At 44.5% G+C, this 15,106-nt stretch overlaps 1 protein-coding gene across 1 annotated transcript in view; it reads left to right on the forward strand.

The window, feature by feature from the left end:
• The window catches only part of MYO15A (myosin XVA), a 192,311-nt gene that overhangs the window by 8,185 nt on the left and 169,020 nt on the right, over positions 1-15,106 (forward strand). Inside the window, exons 2-5 of the mRNA XM_063932826.1 lie at positions 10,777-10,832; positions 13,047-13,110; positions 13,198-13,307; positions 14,526-14,600. Coding sequence (XP_063788896.1) covers positions 10,777-10,832; positions 13,047-13,110; positions 13,198-13,307; positions 14,526-14,600 — 305 coding nt within the window. The remainder of the gene's footprint in view (positions 1-10,776; positions 10,833-13,046; positions 13,111-13,197; positions 13,308-14,525; positions 14,601-15,106) is intronic.

Here is a 15,106-nt window from a genome sequence, read left to right on the forward strand (position 1 = left end):
TCTTTCTTTTTCTTTCTATCTCTACCTTTCTCTACCTCTTTCTTTCTTTCTTTCTTTCATTCTCTTTCTTTCTTTCTTTCTTTCTTTCTTTCTTTCTTTCTTTCTTTCTTTCTTTCTTTCTCTTCATTTTTCTTTCTTTCTTTCGTTCTTTCTTTCTTTCTTTCTCTCCATCTTTCTTTCTATCGCTTCCTCTTTCTTTCTTTCTTTCTTTCTTTCTTTCTTTCTTTCTTTCTTTCTTTCTTTCTGTCTTTCTTTCTTTCTTTCCCTCCCTCTTTCTTTCTCTTTCTTTCTTTCTTTCTTTCTATCTTTCTCCCTCTCTTTCTCACATCCTTCTCTCTCCCTCTTTCCCTCTGCTTCTCTCCCTCTCTGCTCCCTCTATCTCTCTATTTCTTTCCTTCCCTCTTTCTTTCTTTTTCTTTCTTTCTTTCTTTCTTTCTTTCTTTCTTTCTTTCTATCTATCTCTATCTTTCTCTACCTCTTTCTTTCTTTCTCTCTCTTCATTTTTCTTTCTTTCTTTCTTTCTATCTATCTCTATCTTTCTCTACCTCTTTCTTTCTTTCTCTCTCTTCATTTTTCTTTCTTTCTTTCTTTCTTTCTTTCTTTCTTTCTTTCTTTCTTTCTTTCTTTCTTTCTTTCTTTCTCCCTCTCTTTTCGCATCCCTCTCCCCCTATCCCTCTGCTTCTCTCCCTCTCTGCTTCTCCCTCCCCCCTCTCTCTTTCTCTCCTTCCCTGCCTCCCTCCCTCCCTCTTTCTTTCTTTCTCTTTTTTCTCTCTCTCTATCTCTCTTTCTCTACCTCGTTCTTTCTCCCTCTTTCTCTCTCTCTCTCTCTTTCCCGCTTTCTTTCTCTCTCTTTCTTTCTATCTTTCTTTCTTTCTTTCTTTCTTTCTCTCTTTCTCTCCATTATTCTTTCTATCGCTTCCTCTTTCTTTCTTTCTTTCTTTCTTTCTTTCTTTCTTTCTTTCTTTCTTTCTTTCTTTCTTTCGCTCTCCCTCTCTTTCTCACATCCCTCTCCCCCTTTCTCTTTGCTTCTCTCCCTCTCTGTTTCCCCCCTCTCTTTTTCTCTCCTTCCCTCTTTCTTTCTTTCTTTCTTTCTTTCTTTCTTTCTTTCTTTCTTTCTTTCTCTCTCTCCATCTCTCTTTCTATCTATCTCTCCCTCTTTCTTTCTCTCTTTCCCGTTTTCTTTCTCTCTCTCTCTCTTTATTTTTTTTCTTTGTTTCTCACTCTGCCTCTCTCTCACAGTGTTTTGGATAAGTGTACAGAGTGCATAATTAATATGCTTCTAATGAAAATGTATTATACTTGTACAGACACTGGTACGCCATGCTTTTTTAAGCACTGATTAGAACTGTGAGATTTAAGAGTGCTGTGACTTTCCAGCTGTTATTAAACACTTAACTTCTTGGCTGACATGGGCGCATCAGGTGCGACCATTCCAGCAAGAGCTTTATCTGACCTGGTAGTACAGGATGCGACCAGTCAGATACACAGTGTTAGCAGCTGCAGGGGAGGGAAACTTCCTTCCACTGCTGCTCTCAGAGGGACCGGAAGGTACTTCTGACTTCCTGCACCCTCCCCTCAGTGTTGCCATGCTGCCGATCATTGCTGATCGGTCGGCATGGCAGGACCTCCCACCTAGCGGCTGCAAACAAGAGCAGCCTCTGGGGAATTGTAAACCAAGCACCCCCCTGTGTACCTAGCAGCTGTCTGGGGTTTAAAAAGTAATTTTGCAATGATCGAGATGGTTGCGATGTTACCGATGTTCCTATGTTCCCGGCCAATGTTCCGATGTTTGAAAGAAACTTTAAAAAAAAAATGTTTTCTTCTTTTTTTTTTAACTAAAATCATTTTGGATAAGGTTAACTTCATGTTCTTCCCACAATTCACTCATAAAAAAACCTGACAATTTCTGGGCGTTTTTTTTTTGGGGGGGGGGGAAAGCGTCAGTTAAGTGGTTAAATATTAGGCATAGGCACTTCTGAAGCTGGAAACATGCGCACTTAGAAAATGCCTGTGTGACACCTCCCTTACATTTCATCACAATTAGGTGTCCATGTGTTGTAATCTTCCTTAATACCATCATACTAGTAACAGATCCTGGAGAATTAAAAATAGCTTGTGTAACCTGGCCCGTATGAATCTGCAGTTTAGTGCAACTCTGTATAACAACTTTTGTTCTATTTATAACATCTTGAGAGCTCTCTGCTTACAGGTAAATGTGTCTGTGTGCCATACAAATGTAATATAGTAACAGAGAGGCAAGCTAAGGGCAGGATTTGTGTTTCTGCTGGTATAAGGTGACATGGGCTTCCAGAGCAGGTATAGGACCAACTGTGTTCTCATGTCAATGCTTGGTGACCCAGAAATACATAGGGGTATTTGGGAGGCCAAATACAATCTCTGACACTTTACATACGGTCTTGACCTATTGACCGTCTACCTAGACACTGTAAATCTTTTACACGACATCCGTACAGATGTTTCACCTGAGAGTCTACAGTGCTACACATACTAGCCAGCATTACAGAGGTCAGTGACCTGTTAGTTCCACCGCTATACTATACTGCTACATGTATAGAACCAGTGTGCATACTCCACTTCCCCCATTGTACGTACAGACACAGGTGTGCGCTCCCATCTGACGCATACCATCTGTGCTCCCCTATACACTCCTAGCTGCATTTGCGTTTCTATCATGGGTGTAACGTGTGCGGTGCACACGGGCCCCTGGGTCTAGGGTGGCCCACACCGCACCCATTGTACCCATATTTTCATACTCACCTCACCAAAGTCCACCGCCGGGCGCTGCAGCGGCTGCCGTCGCGGCAAAGAAACACCTCAAAAATGGTCGCAGCGCATGCGCATTACGACTTTTGTCTCCGAAGAGAGCCCTGCGCATGCACAGTAGACTCTGGCATATTGCCGGAGCCTACGGCACCGTGGAGAGGGCCTACCCAGAGTGTGCACACGGGCCCCCTCCTCTCTTAAGACACCCCTGACTAGCTGTATCATTGTACGAGCACTGTGTGCCTGTTATGTATACCTGTTGCATTAACCCTGTCTCATCCTGTAGACCTGTTCTACCTGGTTAATAAACCAAAGACATGGTTAAGTATTCTACCATGTGGACTAACCTCCATCACACAGCGCAGAGCCGTAACTACGTGTGCCAGGTGTGTAGCATTTCCAGCGGCGGTGGCCAGCCAATGCGGAAGGAGAGGGACAGCTGCAGCAGCGCCGCTACCTATTACACTGCGCTGCTGCGGCTCCAGAGTCCCCCTCCCTCATCCTTCTCCACTGCCTCCGGAGCTGCAAGCACCGAGGTGCCTGACTACCCGAGCCAGCGGAAAGATGGTAAGTATCTATCTATCTATCTGTCTGTCTGTCTGTCTGTCTGTCTATCTATCTATCTATCTATCTATCTATCTATCTATCTATCTATCTATCTATCTAACTCTCCTGCCTAACTAATGTGTAAAAGTGGGACTGACTGCCGTAATGTGTAAAAAGGGGATGCTGTCTACCGTAACGTGTAAAAAGGGGGATGCTGTCTGCCGTAATGAGTAAAAAGGGGGACACTGTCTGCCGTAATGTGTAATAAAGAGACGTTGATTGCTGTAATGGATAAAAAGGGGGATGCTGTCTGCCGTAATGAGTAAAAACGGGACGCTGAGCAATAAATCACAATTGTCTATTTTCAGTCTCAAACAAACATATAGAAATAACCATATGGCAAAACAGTGTAAAAAGAAAAGAAAGATGAAGGAACAGATAGAAAAGAGGGGGGAGAGAGGGTAGAGATGCAAAGATTAGAGATAGGTGAGATTGTCTAAATGTCTAGATGGGTCTCACAATAGATTAAGAGAAGGGTACGACTCTCAGGTGGTCTGTAATATGCTGAAAAGTCATCAGGATTAGTAGCAGGATAGAGTCTAAATGGACATGTAAGTCTTATATACAGATGACTCTTTAAAGTCATACCAGGGAAACCAAATGGCTGTAAAATCAATGGATCTTCCCAATGAAAAGGAAATAAGATCTTCCATATCTAGAAAGTAATCAATCCTATTAAACCATTGTTTGATCGAAGGAGGTGAGAGCGATCTCCAAAGAGTCAGTTTAACGGCCTTGGCTGCATTGTTAAGATGTCTCAGTAGTGAGCCCTTATAGGTGTGTGACCCTACAGGAGTGAGGTTAAGGAGCAAGCTTTGGGGAGGCTTGCTGGGACTTGTAGTTCTGCTACAAAAAACAATACTCTTTATTTTGTCACTTGGCTATCAGCCCCCCATCCGCAGCCCATGGATGGGGGGGACAGCCTCGGGCTTCACCCCTGGCCCTTGGGTGGCTGGAGGGGGGACCACTTGATTTAAGGGGTCCCCACTCCTCCAGGGTACCCCGGCCAGGGGTGACTAGTTAGTGATTTAATGCCAGGGCCGCAGGGACCAATATAAAAGTGTCCCCCGGCTGTGGCATTATCTCTCTGACTAGTGGAGCCCGGTGCTGGTGTTAAAAATACGGGGGACCCCTACGTTTTTTGTTCCCCGTATTTTTGGCACCAGGACCGGATGCAGAGCCCGGTGCTGGTTGTGAAAATACGGGGGATCCCCTGTCATTCACCCCCCCCTTATTTTTACAACCAGGACCGGCTCAAAGAGCCCGAGGCTGGTTATGCTTAGGAGGGGGAACCCCACGCATTTTTTTTATTGGTTTTAACCCATTCCCACACCTTCCCACTGAAAACCATGCTCTGATCTCTCCATATTATTTTAGTCAGTTAAAAAAAAGAATAATATTCTTTTAAAAAATATATAAATAATAATTGTGTCTCCTAATAGACAAACCAAGTACATAATCCCTTCTAATATAAATAGATATGCTATTAGCAATAAAAAAAACACAAAAAAAACATGTTATTAATTTTTTTTTATTAGATTCCGCCAGAAAAGTGAGGCGGAAGAAATTGACGAAATTACTGTCGAAAAGCACTGTTGTCGAATCGACATTCTTCAATTGAATATACTTTTGTCGAAAAGCCGCATTTTTACCATTGCAGACATGTCGAATTTAACAACCGTCGAATTTCAAAAAGTCGAATTTGAAACGTCCGTTTTTTTGTCGAAAAGTACTGTATTGCATTGTCGAATTTTTTTTTGTGTCGAAAATGTCTCTAACGCTGAGAAATCCTGCTTCGTGGGAAGTGACTTGACATGGGAAAGACTCTCGCTAATTTCAGTTGTCAAAGAGGCGGACAATGGATGTTGCGGAGACTGAGGAGCCGACATGTCTTCCACCGGCGTTTCAAGAATTGGGAAGTCAGGGACAGCTAGAGTGGTGGCTGGACCTGTTATGGGTGCCGTCAAGAACTGACGTAGATCTGACGAACGACGAGCCGCAGAGTTTGGAGTCTCGTCTGGCTTGGTCTTTGCCTTATTTTTCTTCGTGCCTTTCACCATGAGATTGGTTTATAAGGAAAGGTGGTTTAATGTGTCACACTTACATATCCCAGGTAGGATAGAATTACGCGGATCATCGCCGTGCAGTAGCCCCCCACGTGGCTTTAAGGAAACATCAGGCCAGCAGCATCATCTTTCAGGTAACTACCGGAGGTCTTCACATGATTATGTGCGGAGCCGCGGTTTGCGTCTGCAGCGAGCTTCAGCAAAAAGGACGCAGGATATATCAGCAAAATGGCCGACTCCAGCCGGAGACAGTCGTAAATATGTTGTGACAAGGAAATAGGTATATCAGCAGCCGGTTAGTGGTCAAACCCCGTTCTCCAGTTGTCGGGGAGATGACCGGCGACACCAGTAGCCGGCATGAATATTGCAGCCCCCCAAATGTACTGTGTATAAGGGAGCCCATAGATCAGGTGGGGCTGTGGAGGCCAGCAACTATGCAGGGGTTCCAGGGCGTCAATAAAGAGGTGCCTTACCGGGGTGAGTACTCCAAATAAGCGGAGCTGATTCACTGTTCCCCTGCCTTGGAGCGCAGCTACGTGATATCTATTCGGCCCGTCGCTGGAGACCCACAGGCAGCGTGTCCCGAAGCGTTGAGCGCGGGGCGCGGGCACGAGCTCCGATCCCGGAGCAAGGCCTCCTTTCTGAATGGCTGCCGGGCGCCGCTCAGCTCCGTCCCACCTCCAATGGCTCCGGCTGGCCTGGTGTCAGAGCGCGGCCGCAGGTCTCAAGGAGCCGGCGCGTGTAGCGCTCGGCAGTCTTTCCATCACCGGGAGGCAAAGGGGGGATCCGCGGTACCGCTCCAATGGTCCTGGAAGGCCCTCCGGTCCGGGGGATAAATTGAGGTCCCGGTCTGGGAAGCACCCGCAGGAGCTCCGAAAGGTGCTCCCCGATTCCGCGGCACTTGCAGGGGCACTTCAGGGGAGTCAGGAGGAACCCGGGATCTACTTAGTAGGAAACAGGAGCAATAAGGGGCTATATAGCTGGGTTTTTAAGTCTTCCAGCAGCAGGAGCCCATGCGATGCACGTCTGCTGCCTTCAGCATCCAGGCCATGCCCCCGTACCCCATACTTCTGTGTGTGTGATGCCCTCTACTCCTCTCACCCCTGGTGTGTGACCCTCTGTACCCCCCTAATCCTGTGTGTGACACCTTGTATCCCCCCTGGTGTTTGACAACATCACCCAAGGCAAATAAAATCCCCCCCCCCCAATTGCCATTAGGAAAGTGTACAAGAGGGGCATGGCTTCACTGCAAGGAGCGTGGCATTGCAGGAAAAGACTACCTTATGCCCTAGTTTTGCAACCTGCATGCACAGACATTGGCCACCACGGAAAGATAGAAAGAAAGAAAGAAAGAAAGAAAGAAAGAAAGAAAGAAAGAAAGAAAGAAAGAAAGAAAGAAAGAAATTATCCTGATTCATGCCTCTTACATTATATGTCATTTTTCTTCCTTATAGTAATGCCCCTCACACATTATACCACACACCGCAATGGCCCTTGAACATTATGCCATACACCATAATGCCCATTACACAATATGCCACACACTGTAATGCCTCTGACACATTATGCCACACACCGTAATGCCTGTGACACATTATTCCACACACCACAATGTCCCTGAGACATTATACCACATACCGCAATGCCCATGATACAGTATACTACACACAGTAACGCCTGTGACATATTATGCCACACACGGCAAGGTCCGTGATACATTATGCCACACACTGCAATGCCCATTATACATTATGCCACACACCACAATGCCCATTACAAATTATGCCCCACAGCAAGGCTTCTAATTACTTTTAAATTACCTGCTCGCTACCAAGGGTTTCATGCTCTTGGTTCCATACTCGTTGCCAGAGGTTTTCATGCTCTGATTGTCATGCTCATTGCCATGGAGTAATGCTTGTTGTCAGGGGTTTCATGCGCTGGGTGTCATGTTCGATGCCAGGGAGTAATTCTTGTTGCCAGGGGTTTCATTCGCTGGCTGTCGTGCTCATTGCCAAGGATTTAATGTGCTGGGTGTTATGCTTATTGCCAAGGGGTAATACTTCTTGCCAGGAGTTTCAAGCGCTGGGTGTGTAATGCTCAATGCCAAGGGGTTATGGTTGTTGCCAGGGGTTTCATGCGCTGGGTGTGTAATGCTAGTTGCCAAGGGGTTTTCATGCTTACATTACCAAGGGTGTAATGCTTACATTACCAAGGGTGTAAGCCTGCCGCGGCCGCCAGCACTACCCGGCGCTTTGCTTTCCTGGGTCCTGGCACTTCCTGGCTCTCTCAGATGCTAGAGGTCAAGTTAGTACATATGCGATTAGTATCAGCACGGTAAGTTGCGCAATGTGGTACATCCTGCACAAAGTGAGAAGGTGTTGCACTATCATCATCATATGAAGATGCCTGACTGCTTTTGGCCCTGGATTCCGCAATAGACAGTGTAAAGCATGAAACAGCAGTAACGCTGGCAGGACCACCACTTGCAAACAAAGGCCGTGAGCCTTTCCTTGCCACTGCGTGTGGTGTATGGCATGTTGGCAAGTTTACGTTTTTCTTTTTAATATTAGAGGTGCTGTTTTCTTTAACATTGTGAAATATTTAGATTTCAGGTGCCATTTTTTAAACATTGTGTTCCCTAGACCACCTTTTGTAGATAATGAAGTAGTACTATCATGGCTGGCAGCAGCTGCAGAACTAGTACTAGGTTGCTGCTCCTGCTCTTTTATCGACTGCTCCATATGCATATTTTTCTTTTTTTTATTACACGCTGCTGTGACTCACTGTGCTTATAGTAATGGTGGTACACTGGCCCCAATGAACATTATTATTTAACAGTTTTATTTAACTTTTTTTTATCATGGTGCCTGCACTGAACAACACAGTGTTCCACAGTGTTTGCACCCTGGCCCTTCAATGACACAATCCTTAGGGGGTAATTCAGAGTTGATCGTAGCAGCAAATTTGTTAGCAGTTGGGCAAAACCATGGGGGTCATTCCGAGTTGTTCGCTCGCAAGCGGATTTTAGCAGATTTGCTCATGCTAAGCCGCCGCCTACTGGGAGTGAATCTTAGCATCTTAAAATTGCGAACGAAGTATTCGCAATATTGCGATTACACACCTCGTAGCAGTTTCTGAGTAGCTCCAGACTTACTCGGCATCTGCGATCATTTCAGTGCTTGTCGTTCCTGGTTTGACGTCACAAACACACCCAGCGTTCGCCCAGACACTCCCCCGTTTCTCCGGCCACTCCTGCGTTTTTTCCGGAAACGGTAGCGTTTTTCCCCACACGCCCATAAAACGGCCTGTTTCCGCCCAGTAACACTCATTTCCTGTCAATCACATTACGATCGCCAGAACGATGAAAATGCCGTGAGTAAAATTCCTAAGTGCATAGCAAATTTACTTGGCACAGTCGCAGTGCGGACATTGCGCATGCGCATTAAGCGGAAAATCGCTGCGATGCGAAGATTTTTACCGAGCGAACAACTCGGAATGACCCCCCATGTGCACTGCACGTGGGGCAAAAATAACATTTGCAGAGAGAGTTAGATTTGGGTTGGTTATTTTGTTTCTGTGCATGGTTTTATTTTTACACTTCAATTTAGATTTCAGTTTGAACACACCCCACCCAAATCTAACTGTCTCTGCCCATGTTATATCTGCACCCCCTTCAGTGCACATGGTTTTGTCCAACTGCTAACAAATTTGCTGCTACTTTCACAAAAAACTATGTAGTTTCATACAAGGTCTAGTGACGCTTTTCAGTCGCACTGCTGATCGTTGAGTGATTGACAGGATGTGGGTGTTTCTGGGTGGTAACTGACTGTTTTCGGGGAGTGTGTGAAAAAACGCAGGCGTGTCAGATAAAAACGCAGGAGTGGCTGGGGAAACGGGGGAGTGGCTGGCCGAACGCAGGGCGTGTTTGTGACGTCAAAACAGGAACTAAGCAGTCTGAAGTGATCGCAAGGTAGGAGTAGATTTGCAGCTACTCTGAAACTGCACAATCTTTTTTTGTAGCAATGCTGCGAACCTTTCGGTCGCACTTCTGCTAAGCTAAGATACACTCCCAGAGGGCGGCGGCTTAGCGTTTGCACTGCTGCTAAAAAAAGCTAGCGAGTGATCAACTCGGAATGAGGGCCAGTGTTCTTAGTGCTTGCACCCCACAGCCCTTCACTGACACTGACTTAGTGCTGCAGCCCACAGCGTTTCACTAACACTTAACATCCTAACCCTCCAGAGTCTTGTGTGAAATGGCGCCCGAACAACGAGCGAGGGATGTTCATAGAATCCAAAACACATTAGATGCTAGAAAGATTAAGTTTTGCCTCGTTTTGGAATCTGTGCCTGGCAGGAAAACCTGACACCGTTCTCAGACGTACTTGGCTAATGCAGAATTCAGCTGGGTTCGGTTTTTAGAAAACCAAACCCGCACATCTTAGGCAATATACAGAACATAACGTGCAAAATATAGCATCATTTTATCCACAGATTGTTCATCCTATACCCCAAAAGTGCCAGACAAGGCAGCCATCTTGGGTGCACTAACAAGGATACAGAGGACGGGATAAGCAGTACCCAGATATGACAACTCTTGGTGAAATACAAGAGAGGAGAGTGGACAGCCATGATACATAGGGTGAAGGATGTAGAGACATTGTAGAGGAAGGGGTGGGGTTCAGGAGGGAAGGCTGTGAAGTGCTTTGTATATAAAAGGGGTACAGTGAAAATAGAGGGTGAGTAATACAAGGATGTGGAAGCATGGTTTATGATGCAAACAGTTTAGAAAGACTCTTGTGCTGGTGAGCACTACTAACATAGGGTTGAACGTTGTACAAGTAAATGTAGGGCATTGAAATATCTAAAGTCTCAATTTGCTTTTATCTTTTATTTTGGTTCACCAAAGATGCAACCCACGCAGAGGGCACAGAACGCGGGGCCCAACCAAGAGCAGGACGAAAATGGGGCCCAGGATATGACACAAATGGAGTGAGTATTACTGAGCATTCAGCGCAATAGTAGACAAAGGTCAGCGGCTTCACATACTTAGCGGGGAGATGTACTAAGCCTTGCAGAATGATAAAGTGGAGAGAGATAAACTACTAACCATTCAGCTACTCGCTGTCATGTTTCAAACACAGCATGCAACATGACAGTTGGGAGCCGATTGGTTGGTACTTTTAGTTTCTGTCCACTTTATCACTCTCCAAGGCTTAGTATATCTCCCCCAGAGCTGTGCTGTACTCATTATGGGTTTTGTTGGCAATATTATGAATTTTATATACTTTATTGCATTTACATTTTTATATCTTTTTTTCAGTTTGACACTTTTATTTTGTCATTAAATATCCTGGTATATCTGAAAAAGCAGCTGAGGTAGGTTTATAGGGGGTAATTCAGAGTTGATCGTAGCAGCAAATTTGTTAGCAGATGGGCAAAACCATGTGCACTGCAGGGGCGGAGGGCAGATATAACATGTGCAGAGAGATTTAGATTTGGGTGGGTTATATTGTTTCTATGCAGGGTGCATACTGGCTGGCTGATACGATCAGGTCTGAATTAGGCCCATAGACTACACAGAATTTATTATGGCCGAGCACCCGATATAAGTGTAGTTGACCAAGTTTGTTTCTCTGCAGTACTCTGAAATGTAACCTATTATACTATGATATACATTTTTCCCATGAAACTATTTTCTGGTGGTTGCAGATGAGTAGATTTGTGGGTGGTGGATGGTGGTGGTGCATGGTGAGGGAAAGGGGCGCTACTAGTATTGTTTTTTGCAATCAGCAACTGAACAAGAAATAAAAGTGATTTTAAGTCACAGGTGAAGCCAGTCATGTGAAAGGCCAGTGTATGGGTGGTGAGTCGGTGAGTCACATGTGCAGAAGTTGCCTATAGCAACCAATCAGATTCTAGCTATATTTTCTAGAATGTACTAGATACATTCATGCTTCAAAAAGTCATACTCTAGGAGGGAGCAGCAGGTTGGCACAGCAGGTGGCATTCGGGGGCATGGCACAATATAGGTGAGTGGTGCGGGGTGCAGGATGATGCAATTGCAACATGATGCCCCGACCATGAGATTACTGGCATTGTTCAGCAGTGGACGTGGCTACTATGCTGCTCCGACAGCCAACTTTACTCAGGATGTGGGTGACGCTGGTTGGATGTCTAGAAAACTCTTGTAGTGGTTAAACCATAATTGATAACCTTTCATTTATTTTGATTCTGGGAGACTGCCCACAGGGGAACTAGAGCTGGTCACTGTGTGTGTCTGTGGTGGAAATCACATAACTTGGGCTCACGACTTTTGATGCAATGCCACAACATTACACAGAGCCAGTGGGACCACAATGACATGATTTGCTGAGAAATGCATCATCCCCATCCCTACAGTTTCAGTAGAAAGTGAGTTGTATGTCAGAGGGTTCTCTACTTTTCAAGGCACAGAATTTACTTCCACCCATGTTATACAATACCCTTTCCAATAAAAGTATCTGGCTATGATTGTTGCCATCCCTTTATCCTGCAGTATGCTTTATCATTTTTTGACTGAAGCTTAAGCACATTTTATCGTATTACTGGATGCCCCAAGTGGTGAAGTAGGCTGGAATAGACCAAACTGATCATCGGAGGAGTTTCAGCAACAGAGAAAGGGTGTGGTGACCATGTGACCTCTCCACTTTGCCATTGTCTCAGTATGGTTACGGTATGTGACATGGGCAGAGTCTTGATGAGAGGAAGGGAATGGAGGCAGCAGGAAGCCATAGACGAGAGTTATATAGTATATATCCAGCCTGCAGTGTGAATTGGGTCTGACTCAGCACTTTGGAGAAAAAGGAGTGTAAGGGGAAGATGTACTAAGCCTTGGAGAGCAATAAAGTTAAGAGAAATAAAGTACCAGTCAATCAATTCTTAACTATAATTTTTAAAATGCAGCATGTAACTGTCAGATCTGGATTCATTTGTGTCTTCGAGGATGATACTTGGGGTTCAGCGGTAGAAGCTGTATACAGGAATCTGGGCACCTGTATGCAAGTTTTGCGCATGATGTGCTTCAGATACTGGATAGTGAGTTAGACTGGTACTGGGATTGGAACTGGTACTCACTATGGACTAGGTAAGAATTATAGAATGCATTTGAGCTGGACTGGAACTGGAGAACTGGATAATATCAGACAAAACTTGGAAACACTAGGGCCGGACTGGATTTGGAGGACTAAACTGGAATAGTATACCCATGGAACAGTCTCTGGAGATATAGCTCTTTTTCTGGAATCACTGAATAGCAGATTCTGGCCAAAGGACCCTATTCAGCACAGATCATAAAACTTGCTAAAAAGCAGTTGCTGTGATCAAATAGTTGCCGCCCAGAAATAAATAAAGAACCGATAATAATCATATAAGTGTGGGAACCCATTGGCTGCTTTGTACCCAGATAGCTCCTCGAGACTATGAAAACTAAGCACATAAAAGTGAAAGTGTCTAATATACTTTTTATAGCAACAGAGGCAATGCCAGGTTTCACAAATGCTATGCATATAGCAATGAACAATGTAATGTACAATAAATTTTCTTTCCCTGCAGGGACCTACAAGAAGCCTCAGTCCTCAACAACCTGCAGAAGAGATTTGACCGAGAGTTGATATATGTGAGTACCCATGCAGTCTTCTTACACCATGGTTCCCATGGCTTCCTTTGGGACTGACAATAACATGCTTTTACTCCCCTTTCTCAGACATATATTGGTAGCATCCTCCTCTCTTTAAACCCATACAAGATGCTGAATATGTATGGAACGGACCATGTGTTGCTATATGAAGGGAGAGCTTTGGGAGAGAATCCTCCGTAAGTTTATTTTGCGTGACATTTATTTTTAGATTATATTCTATATATTTATCCTATAATTAATTTTTTTTTTATCCAGAGATGAAATCAGGTTTGACTTTGTAATGAGACAACAAAGGCTGATGCCTCATGCAGAAAGATTTACTGGACCACAATTTCCAGGGCACCAATTTTGGAATTTTGTGATACGGAAGAGTTCCCCAACAGTATTGTACCTGCACAAATACACTCACTTGCCTGCCTATCAAACAACTTACTGGGCCTGCCCATGGAAAGTCGGTATCCAGATAATAGGTCAACAGTCAATAGGTTGACACCATATGGTCGACATGCATTAGGTTGAAAGGGTTTAAAGGTCAACTGGGACAAAAGGTCAACGGGTTAAAGGTAGACAGTTTGTAAGGTTGACAGGTACAAAAGGTCGACAGGTTCAAAAGGTTGACATGACAACAGTTGACACACAAATGATCAACACAAGTTTTTCGGGTTTTTTTTACATGTTTTCCCAACGTTTGCTTGATTTACTATCCACGTGGGCTACTATTGGGAATAGTGACCTGTGGCGAGTGCAGCGGCAGTGGAAATAGCCATCTTGCCGAGGCGTGGTGAGTGAAGCGAGCCCATGAGGGTATACGTTCCACTGATTGTGGTCACATATGATGAAACATACAAAATGACACAAAAAAAAACGGATTTAAAAAAAAAAAAAAATATGGTGTGAACCATTTCTGTGTTGACCATTGTCCCATTGACATTTTTATCCCGTTGATTAGGTACAATCATATGGGGTCAACCTAATGACTATCTACCTATACACTGTAGATCTTCTATACCGCACCAAAAAAATCTATCTGCACCTAGATTTGCGGTTATCTGTACACAATTGGAAATGCGCACAGTGAAAGAGTGAGAAGTTACCTCAAAGTCCGATCAACAAAACACTTTAGATCCCTCTTTACTCATGTAAACTGTTAAAATCCTATTTGGATTATTTTACACGTGTCACCTTGTGTGTATGATGGTTACACACTCCAATATCCAGGCTCCTGGTGAGCCTGGATATTGGAGCAGCCCACAAAATGGCTGCCGACAATTTGTGTCAGCAACAGGTAAGCAGTTTGTCCTGATATTGGTTTCTTTCACTACTGTAATTCAGAATATAAACTGAAAATGAATTCACGGCTAGCTGTACTCTCTCTTTTTATATATCTCTTCCAGGCACCTTTTTGCTATTGTAAATGTAGCCTACACCAAACTCATGGATGCCAAACACAACCAGTGTATTATCATTAGGTGAGTGGGAATTTGCAGTATACTCACTCTTCCTCTACGCTTAACTTCCATTGGGGCTGACTGAATTAATTCATTAATGATTATCTAATGTCAACTAGCATTTGGCTGGGTTTACGAACAAGAAGTAAGAAAATTAAAGTATGACGTACCGGAGAGAATGTGTCATAAGACCTTATTGTGGCCACTTCTTTGTGCCCTATTTGGTGGTGTGCACAGCCTGCTTTGTTATGATCAATGTTGGTTCAGCCCATAAATGGTACTGCATGTAGGCTGCCGGGCCACCATTTCAACAGTGCTGGGTGTCATGGCAATGGGGCACCCACATGGTGTTTAAGCTGTCCAACTGGCAGAGAGTACCGTCAGTGGACAGCACAATACCAATTGGTGTTGCCAGATTAACCCCTCATTGTGTAGTGGAACGCTGATCAGTGGTTTTATCAGAGCAAACACATATTAGGATAATACAGCAATTAGTAAAAAAACGTAGTTATTGGTTTGGCCTACTG

This window comes from Pseudophryne corroboree, chromosome 7 (assembly GCF_028390025.1).
Source record: "Pseudophryne corroboree isolate aPseCor3 chromosome 7, aPseCor3.hap2, whole genome shotgun sequence".
Classification (NCBI taxonomy): domain Eukaryota; kingdom Metazoa; phylum Chordata; class Amphibia; order Anura; family Myobatrachidae; genus Pseudophryne; species Pseudophryne corroboree.